Raw genomic sequence first — 24,466 nt, forward strand, 5'->3', positions numbered from 1 at the left:
TTGAAATATATGCAATTGAGAAGAATACCATATTTCTTTAGAATATGATTACCTATTCTATGTGAAAGTTTAGGAAGAGGCCTTGGTTTTTGTATGACTGCTAAATTAGTTGTCATAAGCATACAGTATACACATTTAAAAAGTAAGATACTTGAATGATGAACAATGATGATTTCCTTTGATCTGGAAGGTAGCTGGAAAGACAACATTTCTTTTTCATCAGTGCAAATTTCAACATAAGGGTTAAAATCTTTCTCAATAAGATGATATGAACAAATATGCGAGGGCCATGGACACCACAGTTTGTGATGAAAGTTATAAGTTGAGTGCTTTGCGGCACAATGGCTGAGTTTTGATTGAAACTCTTCATACATAGTGTACATTTGGTGTGGGAAGACTAGCCATAAAATAGATCCTCTGGACAATATTTGGATGTTCTGCCACATGTCACCATAAATACCATCGTTTTGATCAGCCAAACCCATACGTTTGAATTTGCAGTCCAGGAAATTTAATACCCTTACATACAAATTTTCCTCCAATACAATATTACAATTTCGACCAATCAGAAGGCAGTAAATGGTGGCCATTTTCTTGAAATGTAAAACTGAGGTCGCAAAATTGAACAATGTTCCATGGTGAACATATATACCAAATTTCATAAAAATAGGACTTTATCTAAATGCTGACCAATCAGATGCCAGATAATGGTGGCCATTTTGTTTTTTCCAAAAATAAAGACCGCCATTGTTTTTGCAGTGCCATACTACACCAACATACTAAATTTCATCGAAATTGAAAAATATCTAAATTTTGACCAATCAGAAGAAAATTAATGTTCATCCTGTAACCATTCCTCATAATAATGTACAATGTAGCCAAATTGCCCCTCTTTCGCACTGCCCATTCAGCCCCCTGAGGGATCAGTCCCATCATCTGTAAAATTTGGAACCCCTCACCACCTAGGAATGCTTCCAGTCAATATGAATGATATCTACTGCATAGTTTTAGAGAAAAAGTTGTTTATAACAATAGTCAAATAGTCCCCTTTTGGCCACACCATTTGTACAATTTTTAATCCCCACCATCCAGCTGTTTGAAGAAATTGATGATGGATGCAGACACCACAGTATAAAACCTCATCTTGATTGTTAAGACTAGATGAGCTAAAAATGAAAAACACTGTTATACTTTGATAATATCAATTACATATAATGTTTATTTATCAGAAACTTTCTTTCAAATTTATAAAATATAAAAGATACTGTAGAATACCACTGCATTCCACTTACTAGCACATATAATGTACAATACTGAAACTGTTCTCGCAGCATTGTGCACTTACAATGTAGTCTGCATTGAATGAAAAGATCATAACTTTACCTGTACAATGTGTAAATACTGGGTCATGTCTTCTACCTTAAACAAGATGTTGTCCTATACAATATACACACAATTCTCACCTTTTGCCTGATCTTTGGCAATGGAAGATAACACAATTTTTTTTCATCAAAATCTGCTGTGGTTTAAAAAGTTGGCTGTTCACAGACAGACAAAAACAAAATGACGATAATAGATTTACATGGGACTTGGCCTCAGGTGACCTGAGAGTTAGTCATCTGAAGTAAATGTATACAGATAAGCAAAACATGTACATAGACATGAAATGAACCAGATTTATAATGTGTTCATGATTTTAAAAATCACAATGTTTGAAAAAAAAAAGAAAGAAATTTTGAATGAATCACATAATGAAATTGTACAAAATTAATCCTACATGCATTCTGTTGTGTTTTTGTGTGTTTGTTTGCGGGGTTAATTGCCACAGTCTGACCCCAAATTCATGATACATCAATGAATCAGTGTAGGGTGGGGATGGGTGTGTATAAATGGTGTGACAAATTTATAGCTGATGAGTGACAAAAATCCCCAGTGATAAAAAGCTGATCATCCACACAAAATAAAAAGGAAACAATGATGTCCTGATCAATATAAAAATCAAAAGAAGATATACCAAGCAACATATGGCCTATAACAGGGAAAACGACACCTTGTGTAAATATAAAATCTGTGAATATGTACTGGCATAATAATGAAAATTAGTCTATATATGTGGCCGATACAATTATGAAGTGTTTTACTGTGACATTACATGAATTTGTATGCTTTTTACTTAACACCAGCAAATAAGGTTAAAAATATGGTTGTTAGTGTAAGCATATATACAATCCCATAAAATCCAAATAGTTTAATCATGATACTAAATAGTTTAATCATGATATTGAATATTGTTTAATAAGCAAAATAGTTTACATTTACCATATTTCTCTGTGCATTAAAAAAACCATGATACAAAGGAACAAATTTAGGCCGATAATTTCTGGGTTACTAGGTTAAACAAAAGGACAAGAGGGGCTGCATCGCTCACCTGAATACAGTAATCATGGCAAAATACTTTAAGCTAAATTACAATTATTTTTCTACCATTTTTGCTTCATCTTCCAACCTTCCAAATAAGGACCAAATCCTGTCATTCTTCAAGAAGAAGGATTTTAGAGTTTTTTTTGGGGGGGTTTTTCTCAATATTTCCCCTATAATTCCTCATCTCTCTGGCCACAGGGGAGCCACAACCTTCGTTTATACATTAGTTCTCCTTTGCGAAATAATGCTTCAGACTAAATTTCATCCAAATCCATTCAGTCATTCAGGACAAGTTAATAATGATTTAAAGGATTTTCCTCGACTTCTTCTACTGGGCCCCACCCTCCGATCCAAATTTAATCAAAATCCATTCAGGCATTCAGGACTAGTAGCATTTTAAAGGAAATGTTGACAGACGACGTGCCATAGCATAAGCTCAACAGCCCTTTGGGCCAGGTGAGATAATAAAACTTGAGGCAATTTCTCCGCATATTTGATATTGAAATTTCAACACACCTGATACAAATCATAGCATCACTGTGATTAATTCACAAACAAAACTCAATAGTTTCAAAAATATTCACGGTGGAATTAACAATCCCCTGGTAGATTACAGTCAATATGTTTATACGGCCTATCACAGGAATATCCAATCTGATTAAAACACATAATTACACACTACTGTATAGTTAACACAGTGTGTAACAGTGATCTGTACTTCAATCAGATGGAGGAATATCGCTTGTGTTTACACTTTCCATGCATATAAAAACAAAGCACCAGGACTCTGAATCATTTACCATTTTTACCTTCAAGCCATTTTACGGCATCATATAAATTAGGAATCAAAAGTATTTTCTAACATGTCTATTAATTTGCCTTAATCAATTTTATATACTGGAGTTAACAATCATAAACACATACATTTTCAGTTGAAAAACGAACATCTGTATGCAGTTGATTTTGTTAGTCATCTGTCGAAGGAAAAGCTTACACCAAATGAATTTTGAATTACAACAATCTTGGTATGAAAAAAGCATTGTATTTATTTACCAATAGGCCTGGAGGGCCAATACACGTACTGTAGCATTAATCAAAGTAGGAGTAGGAGGTTGGGCAACAAACATTTTTAATGAATTTCAACAGATTGTGGGCCTTTTACAGGTCTGGACTTATAGTCAATAAGTACTGTATTTCAGTATAAAGTTGAAGTGGGTGAACTGGAAATTGAGCTAATATTACAAATAATCAAAAACAAAATATCCTTTTATCATAACAAGATCACAGCGCCCCTCCCTTCAACTACTGTTTTACAACATTCACTAGTAAAGGCAAGAAAATACATTAGATCATATATAAATATAAGAGATCTGAAAAGGATCTTGGCACTCATCATTGAAGGATCTTTATTGTTTATTGGTGCTTTGGAAAAAAATAAATACACACGACAAGACACTAAAAGGAACCTACCCATCAAGTTTCAGAAAGGAGATGGCCACTTTTCCGCCATTATTCCCAATTAGACTAAAAACTGAATGAGCACAACAAGGGACTCTGTGGAACCTGCGTATACCTGTGAGGTTCGAAAAAAAATTCTTCCAGCACTCCTCAAGAAACAGCAATAAGACGGATTGCTTACGGACAGACAGTCAACGGATGAATAGCAATTTGAATAGCTCACCATCTGCTGATGGTGGGCTAAAAATGAACAAAAGTTAAATAAATTTTAAACGTGACTTAAATTACAAGACGTTGATGGGAATATTCTGTAGCTATTACTTTTTTGTGTGGGTTTAATTTTATGAATTTCACAACGCACACCAATTTACGACCTCATTAGTTGCAAAAGAAAGAAGCTACATTCTTTTTTCTTAAGTCTGATGAATAATAATCTGGCATCAGTGCACTATGAAAACCTAAAAAAACAAATAAAACCCAAAAACAACAAAACAAGATAGACCCTGTAAGTAAAATCAGAAACATCTTCTGGAAAATAAGCATGTATCCCACTCGTACAAATTAGTGACACCAAATGACTAGATAAGCCCTATCAATTCAATAAGTTAACCCTTGGTTATACACATAGCTTCAAAATGGTGAAAAAATTCTGATATACCTACGTCACGATGCTAGTGATAGCACTAAAGGGTTGATTATTAACCGACATATACCAAGTACATGCACAGGAAAACAAGTCCTGAAGTATGGTATAGTCACATAACACACTTACACATAAAAACTATACAGGGTTTAATACAGGACAACTTAATATATATGTAACCATTACCACACAACTGTGATAGACATGGGTGGCCTTAACACCAGCCAAAGGCTTACTGTTGATTAAATAACCAATATGATAGTAGTAAATAACAAAAACTACCTACGAGATGGCAATGGGAAGACTGCACATAACGAATATATATGATGCTGATAAAACTAACGATATACGAGATGTGATTAAAACTTACAATTAAAAATAATGGACAACATATGTAAATTCTAATGGAAGATGGACCTTATGATTCAGATTGGGAAAGACCATCATGCTTTCTCCTGATCACAGTTTAATAAACCAGTAAGTATACACTGTCAGATACCTATACAGCTCAGTTAAATGCTGTGACAAAAAGACAGAAGGATTTTAATACATGTTATCATTAACAAGAAAACTTGTGGAATTTATATCCACCGTTTTCCTGATATATTGTAGGTAAACATTTTACAGGTTAGGAGTAAACATGTCATTATAGTTCGACAAAATGATAAATTCTGTTGAATCAAGGGACATGACTCTGTTATTAAATTTGATGATAATCAGATGACATCTGTGGGAGTATTTGCACAGAAAGGAAGCATGACAGACGGAAAAACCCAAATCAATATACCGGACCCCTCCCCTTTCAGTGAATGTTTATTACATAATTTAACATCATAACTAGTACTGTAACAAATGGCTAACTAATACCCTCACTAATCTTCAGTTGTGGTCATGCAACCAAAAGACTGTTTTGAAAATAGTACCATTGTATTTGCTATATATACACCTCAAAACACTTGCATACCAATTTTCAGCCTAATAAGACAATATCTCAATTATGAGGAATCAGAAGCCCCTATTTTATTTCCATATTGTGGAAACACCTAATGTCTCTAATTATAGGCATTAATAAGTTAAACCACTTGACCAAGTTTAAATAAAATCAATCTATGGACCAATGACCTATTACATCAGCCAGTACATAAAACCGATGTATAGTGTTTTATTAACCATGGCAACCAAAAATTTGAACAAAAACAAAAACAAAACAAAAAAGAACAACTAGCCCATATCCACATGGTCATTTACATTTTTGTGCAGTTTCAATGAAATTGGTTAATTGTGTTAGGAGAAGTCTGGACAAGATATCTTACTCGTGGAATCAAGGGCTGTATAACTCTGGTAAAAATTAATGGAACATAAAATGCATCCAGGGAGACACAAGAACATGTTTAAAGACAGACAGACATGCTGATTCCTGTATCCCTCCTCTCCCAACTTACTATAAAGGTCTCTGTAAAGAACACTCTTGGTAGAGCATTCCAAGGTATTCCAGAGCTTCAAATAAATTCTAAATAATACACCTCTAGATTTGTTTCTTTAGCTTTTCCCTAATACACACGATTTTTTTTTATATCTGATAATTGTAAGAATGAAACTAATTGTAAACTGATAATTGTTGCCTCAAATGATGTGATAGAAGAAGTTTGCTATACAGACTGATGGAAGGAAAAATATGTTAAAATAATTATATATACATCTCTGTAGCACCTGGGAGATCAGAGGAACAGCGATAAAACAACTAGACTATTAAAGTACAAAACAATATGGACCCTAACATTATAAATTACGACGAACATACATAACTAACATCAATTATCCATCAATTGTTCTCGCACACTTCCAGCCCTTGGCTGCCTGAACTCTAAATATTTAGTCTAGTTAAATAAAACAGCCCTTGAGTAGACACATAGTAATGAATAAAGAAATACTTCAATTTCCTCTACATTGCAACAATATAACCTACCCACATTAAAAGAGAAAGAATTTGATCATAATTCTCACATACCTGGGTAATTCTCATTGGTGTAATGATACCAAGAACATGTCTGTGACATAATGACTAAATCATGTTGTTTTGACCGACATCGCAATAAATTAAGTTTATTATTCATATCACATGTGTTACCAGATTAAAAAAAAAACAAAGTTTAGTAACTGGGAAACTGAATGAACCTGACTTGCTTTGGTGAAATATCCATTATGTCATCTGACCATGTCTCATTGGGGAATGCTTCTTTTTAAGCAGTGATGTCCCACTTTGTACCACCTCCAATGAGGATAATTATCAAAAAATAGATCTTTTTAAAGAAGTGTGGAAAAAAGATGAAGGACAGGTGCTATACTATGATATAAGCTCACTATGAGAGATCCCATAGGTGCTATAATATGATATAAGCTCACTATGAGAGGTCCCATAGGTGCTGGACACGCTAAAACATTAATAGGACATGTATATATAAGAAATATTAAAATGTTACAGTGATTGTATAAACTCTTGTGTGTCTGATATCTGGTTTTGATAATATCTCAATAAACCCCTTCCTATTCTAATGTATCTAAAAGGAATTCTGGGTACATCTCCAAATATTTCAGCAAGCCAAAGGTATTAAGTTACCAAAAGGTGACTTGTCCAGGAATTTAAGGCTTGCTAGAACACAGTACAGACAAGTACGACTAAGCACTATGATGGTTGATTGTGTTTGATCATCTCTGTCACTATCTCCTCTACTCCATCAGCTGTTCCTATATCTTCATCGGGGACTATAATTTTCAGGAGCTTGTACACCTTCCTCTGAAGTTCTGTTAAGTGTTTTTTACCTTCCTCTATTTTTTTTGCACAGTCTCTTGTGCATCCTTTAGCGCGTTCTGTAGTCTGTGTCGCAATGTCACGTTTACAACTAATGATGTCCTTCTCTATTTTGATTTTACTGATGTCTGGTTTAAGCTCCTGGCTTGTTGAGGAAATTTTTTGCTTTTTTGGTGTGGATGGTTCAAAGTCCTCATCGTCCAGTGTAAGATCAACTATATCGTTGTCACTAGAGGAACTGGGCTCATTACATGGAATCACTGCCACTACATCCCCATCCTCAGTCTTGATACAGATTGATTCATTGTCCTTGGAACTAAAATCAAAGAAAAGGGAAATATAAAAAAAACAATACCCCTAGGTCATGAAATTCACAATTTTGGTAAAGCACTGTAAGACCTTTCCATCTATAAAGAGTATTTGATATCTGAGAGTTGAGAAGATTTTTGAAATTTCAGTCAATTTGACCCATTTTAGCCCCGCCCATCAGCCCATGGGGTCAGTCAGGGCCAACATGTGCATATCATTAATCTGTCAACCCATGCTGATAATGTTAAACAAATTAGATTGAATTCCATTACAAATCCAACAAATAAAAGTTAAAAATGTGATTTCCCTATATAAACTATAGTAAGTTAAGTTTGTCAGGTTTAAATTTTCTGCAGTATTCTCTCTCCAGACTTTATTAGTTGTAATACAACCTGAACAAACCATATTATGTTCGACACGCCAATTTCTAGACTTTTGTGTTTCTGTGTTCATTAGGTAAACATTCATCTCCCTACCTTGTAGATGAAACAGCTCTCGGACTGCTACCGACCATATTCCCCAAAAGGTTCTGTCAAGTAAAAGTGGATACTTAAATTAGAAATTTCCTAGTTCAAAACAAAAATGTTTTAGTATTACCTGTCAGTGTGCAGTAACATCTGGAGTTGTCTTTTGACACAAACATTCAATTAAGAGGTACATTGTATCTTCATCTAATCAGGAAATTGATATCTGAAGTATTTGGAACAGATTAAAACACTGATTTATATTACAAATATATTTACCATATAGAGACAGTATGCATTATACTATAGCATATACCGGGTAATTGCGTTATACTTGTGTCCATTAAAGATATACAAAAAAATAATAAAACCTGAACTGTAAAACATTGTATATATATATTCAGTGTTATAACATTTGATCTAAGCATTAAATATCCTGATCATATATGTCTTGTTCGTTTCCTGTACACACTCATCTTCGCTAACCAAGGGTTCTGATTACGTTACACTCCACGAACCCTTGGCAGATGAAGGCGTCAGTTCTGGCCCTCTAGCGGAGATTTGAATTTACCACCCTTTATGCATGAAGTTTTCATCCAATCAAAATGAACGTTACCAATTTACTTCATCGGTGCTATTTACAAAGACACATGGAGGCTTGTGTCATTTTGATGAGATATGTGATCAATGACTTCAATCAATTGATTAATCACTGCGAATGTTACCTCTGTATTTAGATAAAATGCCACGACATAGTCGACAATGTAGCTTTGTACTGGGTGCCGCAATTTTTGTTTACTGCGAAACCAAGCCTGAATGTAAAATGCGATTGGGCACCCTGGGATTCCAGGGCGCGACGGTTTGAACATGACTATATCCGCCAAGGGTTCGTGGAGCGAATCGTAATCAGAAGCCTTGGCTAGCGAAGATGGTACACACTTTACTATGGTAAGATGTAATCCAAAAGTGAAATATACAACATTAATAAGAACATTCACTTACTGAATATCAAACATTGTCTCCCTTTTTATACCCACCTTGCTCAATATAAAGATACTTTTATAATTTTATTAATTTACAACATTAATAAGAACATTTACTTAATGAATATCAAATATTGTCTCTCTTTCTTTTACCAACCTTGCTCAATATATAGATACTTTTATAATTCTATAAATTTACGACAATGAATTTCAGATGTTGTCTTTCATTCAATATTTGAATCTTACATTTTGACATTCGTTATGTACACGTAAATTAGAATTTTCCAGGCTTGATATCGATATCACTATCAAATTTGTCTAATACTTACATCTGTATCTAATCCACCAGCAATTTTTTCAAGGTTTTCATCAACTTTCTTCCTTTTGGATTGTAACTGGTCAATTATCTTTTGTTGACGCTCAGCTTGTTTTTTGAACTTTTGTAGTTCCATCATCATTTTGGTCATTTGTGCACTTTCTGACTTTTTTTCTTGTGAGCTGGATACCTGATTATTTTAAGGCAGACAAAAATTACACATAATTATATATCTCAAATATCCCACTTTGTTAGTATCGTAAGATTTAAGAAAATTAAAAAATCACTGAAAACTGTTTTTTCCCAAAAACTCTACCAAGCATACACACTATACACAAAGTTTGGTTAAAGTTGTGGTTGTATGGATAACCGATATAAACATAAAATTTCTTAGTGGCTGAAACATAGGCTTGCCTCTGTAACATTTCATTGCAGAAGATACAACAAGAGGCCCAAAGGGCCTGTATCGCTCACCTGGTTGGATTTTACCAAATGTCAAAATAATGTTTATGTTCAATTTGTTAATATCTAGATTTGTTGATGTAAAACAATGCAATATATAGATACGGGGTGAGGATCTCATCCCTAGGGGTAGGGAAAGACCCCAGGGCCTATTTTTACATTATGATTGTGTTTTATTTTTACATCATGATTGTGTTTATTTCTTTATGCCCAATTATGCTATATATGGTTATAGGGTGGGTATCCCAATGGTTTCAAAGATATATCAAAGAAACTAGGTCCCTAGGGGTGGGGGCAGACTCCAAGGTCTATATTTATAACAGGATTGTGTTTATCTCTTGATGTCCAGTAATACTATATATATATGGTTATAGGGTGGGGATCTCCAAAATCTCCAAATCATTCATGAAAATCCATTCAAGTGTTCAGGACTAGTAATAATTTAAATGATTTACCTGAATTTCAAATAGAGAGCCCCTCATCATTTTACTCTAATGGGCCACACACACACAACCAGCCCCAGGGGAGCCACACCCTTCATTTATTCAGCGTTTGATCCCCTTTGCCCAATAATGCCCCAGACCACATTTCATAAAAATCCATTCAGGCATTCAGGACTTGTTGGAATTTAAAGAATTAACTTCAATTTCCATTACTGGGCCCCGCCTCTCTGGCCCCGGGGAGCCACACCCTCCCTTTAAACAAGGGTTGATCCCCTTTGCCCAATAATGCTCCAGATCAAATTTCATCAAAATCCATTCAGGAGTTCAGGACTAGTAGAAATTTAAAGGAAATGTTGACGGACACCGGGCGACGGACATTGCAAATGGCATAAGCTCAATTCGGGCCAGGTTAGCAAACTGAATATGATATAATGGTTTAGTGAGATCAGCTGAAAAAGAGTAACAGGGACAATTTAAACAAACATCCAAAATAGGAGTACAGAGGAGCCCACTTATTTGCATATCGGTTATTTGAATATCCCGCTTATTTACATAAAATTCTCAGGTCCTGATTTTTTTCTTCTTTATCTTTGTATTTTAATCCCGTGTATTTGCATCGACTAAAACACTGACTTCCGCTTATATGCATATAAAAATTCAAAAAAAAAATCAAAAAAATTGACTTTAGGGTATTTTTGTGATTTTCCCGTAATTAAAGTTTTATGAAATGTGTTTTAACTTACATATTGATTCTACACGATGTACAACGTTATCTTATCATTGGTTCACACTTCGTCATTACAGGTTACGTTCGATGCATCGATATTGACATTTAGTTATTATCCAGACCATATCAGTAGCAATGTGCAGAAGAATTACTGAATAGAATTTTCATATGCCTCATCTTTTGATGAGATTTGTTTATTTATTATAGCATCGATCCAAACCTGTGTTCTGTGCACTTGAACACTCGCTGAGGCAGGTTGCGATCGCCCGGATTGTTTACTAGGCGCGTTGCATTGTGGGGGCATATGTGTAATGAACAACAACTCTTTTTGTGTTTGCGCCATTTTCCAAAACAAAACCCAAACGACAATACACATGTCACGGTCATTTAAGACAGTCTATTGCTTCAGCAGTTCATCATCTATGATCAAACAACTAATTTACTCATAGAAGGAACACAATGCATCCCGAGACGATAATGAATGTTAATTGAAACGATGACATTGTACATCGTAGTGCCAACCCACGCGTGTATGACCGATATCGGACCCAGAGAGTGACAAGTAGTAAACGATGAAGTGTAAGCAAATATTTGTACACTTACAAAGAATAACAACCCATGTATTTTGTATATACTCTTATATTTTAAATAATTTCTAATGCAAATAACGTAAACAATCATATAGTGCCCATTTTGAGTACCTACCTGACAATCTACATAGTGTATAAGAGGGGCCAAAACCCAACTCCGCCTATACAAATACTCCGGTTATTTGCACATTTTGTCATGGAAAATGGGCTATGCAAATAAGCGGGTTGCTCTGTATTTCAAACATTAATGAAGCTAGTTTGAACTATATCATGATTTTGTCTTTCATAAATCCAATTAATCCAAGACTTGAAAGACTCTTACCTTTTGACTCTGAGGAGAGCTTCTGATCTGGTTAGCCTCTTGCTGTCTTAGAGCTTGCTCTCTGGCCTGTAAAGCCATTTCTCTGGCACGCTGTTGATTTGCCTAATAGTGAGTAAAATTATTGTTACAATGCAATAACAACCTGATGATAAGGAAACAATGCTACTGTTTGCCCAGTAGTGAGCTAAAGGACAGAACAGCACCAGAAATGGGTATGTATCTCTTCTGTAACAATTTTGAATCCCATCATTCAAAGTTGTAACATGAATTTTCAGTGACAGCATGTACCCCATACAAAGTTACAGACTTACTGATAGATGAAGTAAATATCTAGTTCTCTCCATAGTGTTGTTGGGGAAATTTATTTCTTAAAGCATCTATATTCTGAACAGGCAATCTTTCTGCTTTCAAGTGAACATTGAAACAAAATACAAACACATATGATTAAGCAAAATTGTTAAAAGGGTCCGACAGACCTTAATGGTCAGCTGACTTTAAAGATCCTAGTACAATTTTAGTATGCATACTCAGTAGCAATACTGTGCAATACTGTACTTTGGCTGAGTCGGCCACCTCTGATTTCAAACCAACCCACACAATAAAATTTGCTCAGAACCTTTCAGGATATTTCATTTCAGGGAAGTGTGAGCAGAATTCAACTTGAGAAGTAAAAGCTGGAAAAATGATTTTCAAGATGGCAGCCATAGCAGTCACAACACTTGGTCAGGACTATCTCTGACAAGATCAATTCAGGCAAGTTCAAGCTGAATCCCCAAGTTGGAAATCGAGAAGTTGGAAATGTGTTTTTCAATAAGGTAGCCATAATGGATTTTGGAACAACCAGAAAAAATAGCTTAATCAGGACTATCTCATGATCCTTTCAGACAAGTTTGCGTTGAATTCCACTAGATGAACTTGAGAAGAAGTTTCAGAGAGCTGTTGTTCAGGAAAACCATGATTGCACAGTGATGTTACAAAATGGCCATTTTGGCTGCCATGGCCAAAGAAAAATTATGACACTTTGTCAGCTTTCTTTCCTGAACATCCCCAGCAATTTTCAGCTCAATGGCACCAGTTTAATTGTATAAGATATCAAAATGTGGTTTTCAAGATGGTGTTCATCTTTGATTTTGGACTGATCCAAAAAATAACTATACTTGGTCAGGGCCATCTCAAGATCATTTGTGGAAAGTGTGAGATGAATCTAGCTTGCAGAACTTGAGAAGAAGTCTGAAATGTGAAAAGTTTACGCAGGCTGCCTGGTGGAAAGCACATGACGATGGATAAAGCAATAGGTCAGATGACCTATACAGTCACTATGCTATTTTAAACAAAATGACTAGTTTCACAATTACCTCCATCATCTTCAGACGCATTTTCTTCTCATTCCTGAAATAAGCAGTGTTAACATACCTATATTAAATACCTTCAATGAAAACACCAGTCTCATAAAATCATCAAAAAGAAAGTTACAATTCATTTGAAAGAAAAATGAGCTGCAAAAATTACAAAACAAAAAATCTTTCCATCAATGTAAACTAACAAGTTCATTAAATCCTCAATACAATACAAAATGAATTCATCATATATGTAAAAATTTACAGTGTAATTACAGATACTTACTGAATTTTTTTGAAGGTCTTTTTATATGTTGGTCCATGTAGTGCTTCATCCTCATCCTCTGGTTCCTCTGGTATATCACAACGACTAAAAGAAGAATTACACATACTTATTTGAAAAGTCTGTCCTGCTTTGTGAGTAAAGTAAGTTTTAAGTAAACTCCGAAATCAATATTTTGTTTGTTTTTTTCCCCAAAACAACCAAACCAAACCTCCACTTGATAGTATGGAAGAACACTAAATACATATTACAGACATAAATAGTGTTGCAGTGCAAAACAAATATCAAATTTTGCAAATTTACTAATTCTCAAAATTCACCTAAATATGTCATTTTTACCCAAAAAATACTCTTTCTGAAGAGAAATAATTTGATATAAATGTATTATAGACATGTATAATATTTTTCAAAATCTTAAGTTTTTAAACAAAAAACTAAAAAACCTTAAAAAAATCAAATAGTCACAGCCATATACTTATCCTATCAAAGAGCACATAATTGTGTCATGCAATCCGTGTAAGTGTATCTGCCTGACGAGCCCTGTGAAGGCTGAAAGCAGTCTGTTTGGAAGTTGGTGGTTATCTTCTTTAATATTTATTTTGTACAAACTTTCATGTGTATAATTCTCAGATACCGGTATATCAGTAGGACCATACTCAAGTTTCCATTTCATATAAGATTATATAAAAGCAAGCCTAAGAATTATAGTGAGCCTCTGGAGAACAGATATATTTCTGTTTAAAATATACATTTACAAATTTCTATGAATATCACTGAATATTTTGAATTTACCAATTTGTATTTTTAAATTAGTGTTTCCATATTTCTACCATACCATATGTCCATATTGGTTTTTTTTTTTTTTTTTTTTAGATGTTTCATTCTCCTTCCGGAACAAGAGGCCCATGGGGCCTGTATCGCTCACCTGGTTGGATTTGACCAAATGTCAAAATAATGTTCATGTTCAATTCCTTTTGTTTGTTAACCTCAAACAATGCTATTTATGGTTATAGCGTGGGGATCCCAACTGCTTTAAAGAAATAATGAAGTCCAGACTCTCTGATTTTACAACATGCATTTATAACTTTATGACTAGTAGTGATTTAAAGGAATTACCTCTATTTCCTATATGGGGCCCCGCCCATTTTGCCCCTCGGGGGTCAGAGTCACCATTTATGCAAAATCTGTTCCCCTTCCCCCAAGAATGTTTCTTACCAAATTGGGTTCAAATCCATTCATAACTTTATGACTAGTAGCGATTTTAAGGAATTACCTCTATTTCCCCATTAGGCCCCGCCCCTTTGGCCCCTTGGGGGTCAGAGTCACCATTTATGCAAAATCTGTTCCCCTTCCCCAAAGAATGCTTCTGACCAAATTGGGTTCAAATCCATTCATAAATTTATGACAAGTAGCGATTTAAAGGAATTACCTCTATTTTCCATATGGGGCCCCGCCCCTTTGGCCCCTTGGGGGTCAGAGTCACCATTTATGCAAAATCTGTTCCCCTTCCCCCAATGATGTTTTTGACCAAATTCGGTTCAAATCTTTTCATAATTTTATGACAAGTAGCGATTTAAAGATATTACCTCTGTTTCCCCATTAGGCCCCGCCCCTTTGGTCCTTTGGGGGTCATAGTAACCATTTATGCAAAATCTGTTCCCCTTCACATAAGAATGTTTCTGACCAAATTGGGTTCAAATCCATTCATACCTTTATGACTAGTAGCGATTTGAAGGAATTACCTCTATTTCCCCATTAGGCCCCGCCCCTTTGGCCCCTTAGGGGTCAGAGTCACCATTTATGCAAAATCTGTTCCCCTTCCCCAAAGGATGTTTCTTACTAAATTGGGTTCAAATCCATTCATAACTTTATGACTAGTAGCGATTTAAAGGAATTACCTCTATTTCCCATATGGGGCCCCGCCCCTCAGGCCCCTTGGGGGTCAAAGTCACCATTTATGCAAAATCTGTTCCCCTTCCCCAAAGAATGCTTCTGACTAAATTGGGTTCAAATCCATTCATAACTTTATGACAAGTAGCAATTTGAAGGAATAACCTCTATTTCCCCATTAGGCCCCGCCCCTTTGGCCCCTTGGGGGTCAGAGTCACCATTTATGCAAAATCTATTCCCCATCCCCAAAGGATGTTTCTGACCAAATTGGGTTCAAATCCATTCATAACTTTATGACTAGTAGCGATTTAAAGGAATTGCCTCAATTTCCCCTAATGGGCCCCGCCCCTCAGGCCCCTTGGGGGTCAGAGTCACCATTTATGCAAAATCTGTTCCCCTTTCCTAAAGGATGTTTCTGACCAAATTGGGTTCAAATCCATTCATAACTTTATGACTAGTAGCGATTTGAAGGAATCACCTCTATTTCCCCATTAGGCCCCGCCCCTTTGGCCCCTTGGGGGTCAGAGTCACCATTTATGCAAAATCTGTTCCCCTTCCCCAAAGGATGTTTCTGACCAAATTGGGTTCAAATCCATTCATAACTTTATGACTAGTAGCGATTTAAAGGAATTACCTCTATATCCCCATTAGGCCCCGCCCCTTTGGCCCCTTGGGGGTCAGAGTAACCATTTATGCAAAATCTGTTCCCCTTCCCCAAAGGATGTTTCTGACCAAATTGGGTTCAAATCCAATAAGAACTTTTTGACCAGTAGCGATTTGAAGCAAATGTTGACGGACGGACGCCGGACGACGGACGCTGCACCATGGCATAAGCTCACCGGACCTTCGGTCCAGGTGAGCTAATAAAGAAACCATGGTTGCAATTCCGACGTAGCACATGTGTCCATAGGATACCAGTTTTTTTTATCTATAATACAGTAATGCCTAAGTAAGATCCTGTACTTACTTAAACTGTGCATCTGGATTCATGTGACAGTACCACTTATCAGGGAGGTCCTCAGACCTGAACTGTATAGGTAGACGTCTCCACTGTAGACAGTTATCACACTGTGCCCATGTCCAGTCTGGATTGACGTTGGCCACTGCTTGTACTGGCTGGGATCCTCTGAAATGTTTTCAATAAGAATAGTCATTTTGTTAAAGTAAAAGAGCAAAACCTAGGTGTAACTCAGCAGAGCTCAATAATAGCAGTTCCTGTTTTATTTTGTTACCCGTTAGCTGTAATCAGCTCCTCTCCTTCAATCAGCTCCCTTTACAAATACATTTGTATTGATCAATCAGCTGACCTTAACTCACCCAGATTAGGCTAAATGATATTTGAATGACATCATAATCATGCTTCATTTTGACACATTTGAAACCCATAGTACAAAAGTTATGCTTAAATAACAAATCAGTCTTATACATTCAAAGGCTGCAGTAACCTACTTGTTTGTAAACATCTTCTCTCCATGATGCATGTACAGAAGTACCAGCTCACAAATCTTATAGGTTCTTTGTGAAATAGTGCTTTAGAAATGGCCCAGAAAATGTATTATGAAGGTCAAGGTCCAAAATAAAGGCCACAGTGATCTATTTTTGATACCTGTCATGTCTTTCCGCATATTTTTTTAAAGGAAATAATTGGAAACATTTCTTTTTGTTTGCTTGTGTTTAAATGTCAGAATATAGGTCACAAGGATTTACTTCTGTTATATGACAAACCATGCATCTCTTTAGGAGAAATAAAAGTTTGAAGACACTACATAAATTAGTCCTGCAGATATATATGAGTCACATCCATTGATGGACAGACCATCGTCCATTGGATCAGGTGGGCTAAAATCGTATACTTACAATACTACACCTGTGCCTCTTTTCTCATTCCAGTAGTCATTCAATTTCAAGGAAACACTGCTGATTAACGCACTGAAATAATCAAACATAATCAATACCATTAATTTTATACATCTGGAAAGATGGTTATCAATACCATTAATTTTATACATCTGGAAAGATGGTTATCAATACCATTAATTTTATACATCTGGAAAGATGGTTATCAATACCATTAATTTTATACATCTGGAAAGATGGTTATCAATACCATTAATCTTATACATCTGGAAAGATGGTTATCAATACCATTAATTTTATACATCTGGAAAGATGGTTATCAATACCATTAATTTTATACATCTGGAAAGATGGTCATCACTACCATTAATTTTATACATGTAAATCTCATTCTGGAAAGATGGTGTTATTACATCTTACAGACACTCTGATTTTAAGCAAACTTTCAAGTTCTTTAAAGTATACAGTATACAGGCTAAGTGTCAACAGTGAGATCTCCTGAATTTTTTGTACTTAAGTATTTCATTAACCAATACAGGCAGGAATTGTTCAAAGGACATCATCATCATCGAAGATTTTGTTAGACTCACCTAGCTACAGTATTAATTTGAAAGATCATCATTACTGATAGATATCAATATAAACTGATTGATAGGGTTCACTAAAGAATGATTTATGATGTTTTACAGTATTTTCTGATGGTACAGTATATTGGCATTGAACAACAAGTTGACTTACTTGTACTTTTCATCCTTGTTGAAGTCCTGTTTATTGTGAGTAGGGGTCAGAAAGTAGGCCTCAACCACACCCACCACTCCCAATCCGAGTTCATTTGGCTAGACAATACATAACTCATGATTTATTGATATATTTTTTGATATATTTCATTTGTTATTCTTATACACTTAGTTATACATTTTTAAAACATTTAAAATTCAAAATATTTTGAATAGTACCTTGCAACATTTTAAGAATTTCCAGATTTAATATACAAATGTAAATTCTCATTTCTTCATTTTTCTATGATTGAAATATTTGAAAAAGCATTTCATTCCTTTACATTTGTTGATTATTAAGTAATTTACAACATTTTCTTCTGGTTTTGAAATCTAGTATCTCCCTATTTAATATCTTTTATGGTACAAGTGAAGCTACAAAGCTTTTATAAATTCAAGGATATGCATTGATTTTCTGACTACTTTTGTCAAATCCTTGATGTAATGGAAAATGGGGTCAAAGCAATTAATATTTCTCAAAATCATTGAGCTCTTTTTCATATATTCACTTTAAACTTTTATTGTTGCAGACTTCATACATATTTACCTGTTTCTGATATCCAAGCTTTTCATAGGCTCTTATTAGTCTATTTTTGTGATACAACATAACACCATAATCCTTGTAATTCTTTCGAGGAGCAAATCCAAATTTGATGGGTATGGGTTTTGGCTAAGCAAGGTTAAGGAAAATTACAAAGCAACTTCAATATGCCAAAAATAAACACTTGCCTAATAATGATCAAGAACTGTAAGACAACAGCTAACTAATACCATCTATTACCTCTCATTTGTGACCATGGCAACCAATTGACATCTGTTTCAGTAGCACTATATTTGCTATCCCTCAAAACCTTACATACCAATGTTCAGCTTAATCGGACAATCAGAAGATTCCATATTATGTTTCCACAGTTATGGTTCTGGAAACATGTGATGTGTCAAATCATAGCTATAGGCGTTAATAAGTTACACCACTTGACCAAGTTTGAGGGGAGGAACGGAGGGGTAGAGACGCATACACATCTACAAACTGTCCCGATCATCCCCATGTAATTTCATTGAATAAGAAGTTAATTCAATTGTACAAGTGCATGATGGTCTAAATCAATTTTACAAGTGAAAGATAATTATTATATCATTAACAATTACCATTCATATGAGTACAAAAATGTGTAGAATTATCAGAAAACTTGTCTTGGTTTACATTTCTCCTCCACAGAACAACCCAACAATTTAATTCCTGTTTGATATCAATCACAAATTCTAAAGGTATTGCTCAATTTAATTCTAGCTACTAAAAGAGGTAATTGATTATCCTATGAGTTAGAAAGGATACTGCCCAGGTTGGCTTGTAGACATCCGTTTCTGTCTGAGACAGTGACTTGTGAATTAGTTTAGTCTTCACCTTCTTTCCTCTCAGAACAATTTTCATTCTGGGTTTCAAGTACAATATGCTGCAATATTCCTGAAATTAATAATAAATCAAGCATTCAATAACAAAAAAATGATAAATTTGTGTACAGATATTTCTAAAATTTCTATTTCTGGAAAAGGGTATATATATATGATTTAAGTACAGAAATTGTATCAATTTTCCATGATAGGCTAGAATAGACTAAAAGAGTTACTATGCTGGCTATTTTTATCTCACAAACTTCACTTCAACAATTTAATCATGTCATGTCAGCATTGATGTAATGTCAACTCTGTAAGATTCTTAGCTACCAAGCACTAAGCAACCCTTGTGTTTATCAACTTAAAACTTGGAACAGACCCATATACTGGTGAGATTCTATAAATCCAAACCTACCCTAAGGGATACCATATAGGCTGGTATGTGGTCTGTGGTTGCCCTGTTAATGGTGGAGAAGTCCATCATGTGTGTTTCAGGATTTCGTATATCATATGGGTCACTACTGAAGTCTAGTTCCAACACCTTGTTTTCTTTTCTACAATTTAAAGGTGTTTGTAATATACATAATGCATGCCATCAGCCATTAGCTAGGTTAAAACATTTCTTTCTCTCAATATTAGTACCTGTCTTCATATTCTGTAAAGAGTAAACATAATTTTACATTTGCAAACTGTTTCAATTAAGTAACATTACAAAAGCCAAATACAAAATGTATGTGAAAACTCTTTCAATCTAACTCAAAAGCATGAATATATATTTAATTTGTGTTGTTTGACTGTTCTTTAATAATATATATCTTTACAACTTTATGTAGATAAGTGGGTTAATTGATGAATAAATAAGTTATATGTACAGTATTCTGTATATCCATTCAATTCAATAGCATAACATATATTATAGGCATCACCTTACATAATTCAATGAACACTATGGATGTATCTATTCTTTGATTCAGAAAAGTTATGCCCACTACGAATACTTCACCTTTTCAAATTGTAGACCATAATCTTAGTTCCTGTCCTTAACTTTTCCATGACCTCTAATTCTTCTAGTAAATCTTTTTCTGTTCTAAATATGGAATGTTGGCAGATGGCACGCAGGTTGTGTGCCATATCTGGAGTAGGTCTTCTTCTCTCTTAGTTAGGTAAAGGATATCAAATGTACATGTGGTGTGTGTGGTACATGTAACTGATCTGTGTCCATAGATGCCACACAGGAAAGTGCAAGTTGTCCTAGCTACTCAGATCAATTTTGATATAATGTCAAAATATTGGAATTCTCTTTTCAATAACTTCTGATTTTTCTTACGTTCTATCTAAAATAATTGTTTTAGGGATCAGCTCCTTTCATCAATATATTAATACTCTTCTTTAAACTGGGATATGATTCAAATGAACAAGAAAAGAATCTTCATATGATTTTCGTTATTGGAAGATCTTTATTAATGTTTTCAACTTGTGATTTTTTAAGACAATAACAAATTACAACAGTTGATGATTCTAAAAAGGATACTATCGGGAAGATTCCATGTGACGATGGGCACCAGCACAGTCTGTGCATTTATGTTATTAAGGTAGGTTTGTGACAGGAGACCCACACTCATGTTGTTCACTTGACGTGTAAACACAATGGCATCTTTACCGAGACGCATGGATCCAGACTTAAATCCATTACCATATTGTCCAACAGCCTGGTGTTTACCGGAGGTAAATTTATCTTTTTCACAATAGCCAAAGCTGCAAATCCGATAAAAGAGTAATTGAATACATCTATTGCAAATTTCTCTAACAAATGACGAAATTTTTAACAATTCAAATTTGGTACATCTATTGCAAATTTCTCTAACAAATGACAAAATTTTTAATAATTTAAATTTGGTAAGATTTAAGTTCAAAATTATATGTATCAGGCCATTATCATAAATTTAACAGAGAACATATATTAGATATACCATGGGAAAGAAAACATGTCCCTCAAACCTACATACAATGGCATATATAACAAAAACAGTATTGCCTTATAGCCATTTTGATTTATTTTTACTAATATGACTAATCATTTTGAATATGGAAATGAGTAAATAATATTAGTTAGCTATATATAGCTAGTATAAAGATAACAATCTGATGTGACAGAATGTGAGTGAAATATATAGGTCAGGGTGATAATGACTTAAACATTTAGAGAACACCACCCTCACAGATACATATAAAGCATGTTATAGAAACCACATACCTAAGCATTTTGTGCAATTTGTCTGGTGTCATTCCATTACCATTGTCTACAAATGTGAGACAAACCTTATTGTCAATCAATCGCTGGTCAATCCAGATCTCTGATGCATTAACATCAGGGTCATAGGCATTGTCTAAAAAACAATAATGAAAAGGCATTAACAATAAACAGGAATGGTCAAATTTCACATTAATCAAATATGGTATCACCAGCTAGAAAATAAATTTGACACAATAAACCTGTTTCACAGATCAGGGAATTTGTATCAATTAATCATGAATTTTCTTACACAAGATGTGTCAGAGTGACAAGAATGCCCTAACCGATAGCCAAGGAAAGTTTGAAATGTGTTATATGGATATGTTATAGGTATGATATGCAGCACCATGTACTGAACTCATTGTTTTTAAGAACAAATCAGTAATTGGTTGACCATGCATGTCAAGGATGGTTGCATGGTAATCATAGTAAAAAATTAGCAGCTGACCTGTTTAAATTCTATTTGAGTTGATCATGAAGTGACTTAATTTGCAACCAAAATATTGTCATATACAGTGCTCCTTGATCAAGAGATTCTACAATTTTGGTATTCTTTTTTACAAGTGATAAATTCTACCTGAGGTAGACAGTTTTGGTTATATTGTTTTTCAAATTTCAATTAATTAAATGCCAGCAGGCCTTCTAGTAAACCTTGAGAGCATGCTTTTGACTTCACAAAAAGATATCCAATACTTAATTGGAAGATAGGGACATATCTATTTGCAATATGTTTTGATCCTTCAGATTTCTGACAAAACAATTTGAGTCAATGACTTTTAAATCTTAAACTGCTAAAAATACAAACTTGCATATTATACAATGCCAGTCAGAGCATGGATTTTTTTGTTAGTAAAAATAGCCAAAAGCACTAAAACTGTAAATATTGCAATATATTATTTAATGGTGCACTAATTTACAACAAGGTAAGTAATAATTCCCAAAAAGATGTTTAGAGAAAGCATTATCTACTTTGAAAACTTTTTTGGTACTTTCCAACATGCAAATGATTTTTATAAATTTTAAAATGTTAAGTTAAGTAATTTTTGCTATTTTTAGTAACAAAGTCCTCAATTGGCGTAGTATAATAGGCAAGCTGGTGGTTTTCCCCGTCTTGTTTAATAAGCTTGCAGACAGTACAGTATGTAGACTGTGTACATATTTCTATCCTGCAACTGCCACCGCATTGTCGGAATACACCCACCATATATATTTTTGATGTATACGGCAGTGACAGAAAACAGCTTATTTAGGAATCTTAGCATGTGCGTCATTCGATTGACCTACTTCAAAGTGAAACAACGTTGAAAAGGCGAACATATTTCTATCATTTTTGACACCGTTTCACTTCAAAATGATTATTTTTTATAGCTGTTGCAGGATAAATAGAATACATGGTCAATGTCTTAAAATATAAGCTGCATTTTTGGCTCTGGACAGAAATATATAATTTATAATTCTAATATATACAGTAAGCTATATATATCAATTTCCTACAGTCATCATGTCTAATTGACAGATTGGTATTTTTTAAGTTGTAGATTTCGATTCAACATTTAATAGACACCTAGAACTAGGCTAGCTGAGGATTTATTATCACGTCCCAGCGGTTACAAATAGGGTTTCCTTGTTTTGATATAAATAACCATATCAGGCCTTCAATTTATTTTATTTTCATGAGATATATAGGCCTACCGTCGAAACCATCTATCTTATTTTACACGATTATAGATGTATCTAGTGAACAAAATATGCAATTGGCGAACAGAAACAATATAAATCATCTGTATTTAGAAGAAAGCTCATGGTCCTTACCGATAAGTTCGGCAACCGCACTAAATGCCCAAGTGTGACTGGTTGAATTTCCGTGAAGATATGCTGGACTGACCTGAAATTGATTCAAAACAGCGCAATGATGTATATTAATTATCTCGGTAAAAATAAAAACACACAAATTTCAAAATTCCCGCAATGTTTTCAAACTTACTCTGCTCGTTTGGATGCCCGACGGAAAACGGGCAGCCATTTTTGTTGTATATATGCCGAGGCACGAATGGATATTCAGAAAGGCGTCTTCTAAAATAAATTACGAAATTGTTAGATGGATTTGAAAGATAAACCTTTCCGCGATTTTCATACATAAAAGACAAAAATATATTTTTCTTATTAATAGTAGTTCGAGAAATACAAAAAGAATGAGATGCGAAAGAAAATGTATTATCGGATATGACGATACAGATTCCGTGCCTCATTTTAAGTTTCACTTTGTCAACTTCCGGCATGTGTAAGCCATGTGATTGATGTCAACATGTCATAATCATAAACAGTGATGAAGTTAAAATGTAACTTACATGTATGATCAAAGCCATATTTGCAGAGCTGATCACATGGCTGTAAGCAAAGCTAGTCGTACATTACGGAGACGGAAAAGAAAAGGAAAAACATCACAGATTCCTTACCTCGAAAGAGAATACATTGCTTTGAGTCAGTGGATGAAAAGAAACAAATTTGTTCAAAAGCGTCCCTATCTCAGCGCTGCTATATTCAACAGTAAATCATTATTATAGTATATGAATTATTACAAATGTTTTTTTTTAGGTCTATGTTAAAATCAAAACAATGCACATAACCAAGAACAAACATAAAATGGGCAGGGTTTCATATTAGACATTATAAAGTCTGTGGTACATG

The 24,466-nt window shown here is 34.5% G+C and overlaps 2 protein-coding genes across 2 annotated transcripts in view; one reads left to right on the plus strand and one right to left on the minus strand.

The window, feature by feature from the left end:
- Positions 1 to 1,188: 1,188 nt before the first annotated feature.
- Positions 1,189 to 23,961, minus strand: LOC117328068 (MORC family CW-type zinc finger protein 3-like). The gene is made up of 17 exons (XM_033885406.1): positions 23,763 to 23,961; positions 23,591 to 23,663; positions 21,740 to 21,872; positions 21,017 to 21,240; positions 20,489 to 20,639; positions 19,901 to 20,039; positions 19,427 to 19,555; positions 18,638 to 18,760; positions 18,053 to 18,150; positions 17,315 to 17,386; positions 16,425 to 16,583; positions 13,571 to 13,654; positions 13,303 to 13,336; positions 11,948 to 12,049; positions 9,417 to 9,593; positions 8,117 to 8,169; positions 1,189 to 7,647 (listed from the first exon to the last, which is right to left on the minus strand). The coding sequence occupies exons 1-17, from the start codon at positions 23,799 to 23,801 to the stop codon at positions 7,206 to 7,208; spliced, it is 2,232 nt and encodes a 743-aa protein (XP_033741297.1). The 5' UTR covers positions 23,802 to 23,961; the 3' UTR covers positions 1,189 to 7,205.
- Positions 23,962 to 24,058: 97 nt separating this feature from the next.
- The window catches only part of LOC117328069 (SET domain-containing protein 4-like), a 44,311-nt gene continuing 43,903 nt past the window's right edge, over positions 24,059 to 24,466 (plus strand). Inside the window, exon 1 of the mRNA XM_033885407.1 lies at positions 24,059 to 24,325. Within this exon, the coding sequence (XP_033741298.1) occupies positions 24,127 to 24,325 (199 nt within the window). The 5' untranslated portion in view covers positions 24,059 to 24,126. The remainder of the gene's footprint in view (positions 24,326 to 24,466) is intronic.

Source organism: Pecten maximus, chromosome 5 (assembly GCF_902652985.1).
Source record: "Pecten maximus chromosome 5, xPecMax1.1, whole genome shotgun sequence".
In the NCBI taxonomy this organism is placed as follows: Eukaryota; Metazoa; Mollusca; class Bivalvia; order Pectinida; family Pectinidae; genus Pecten; species Pecten maximus.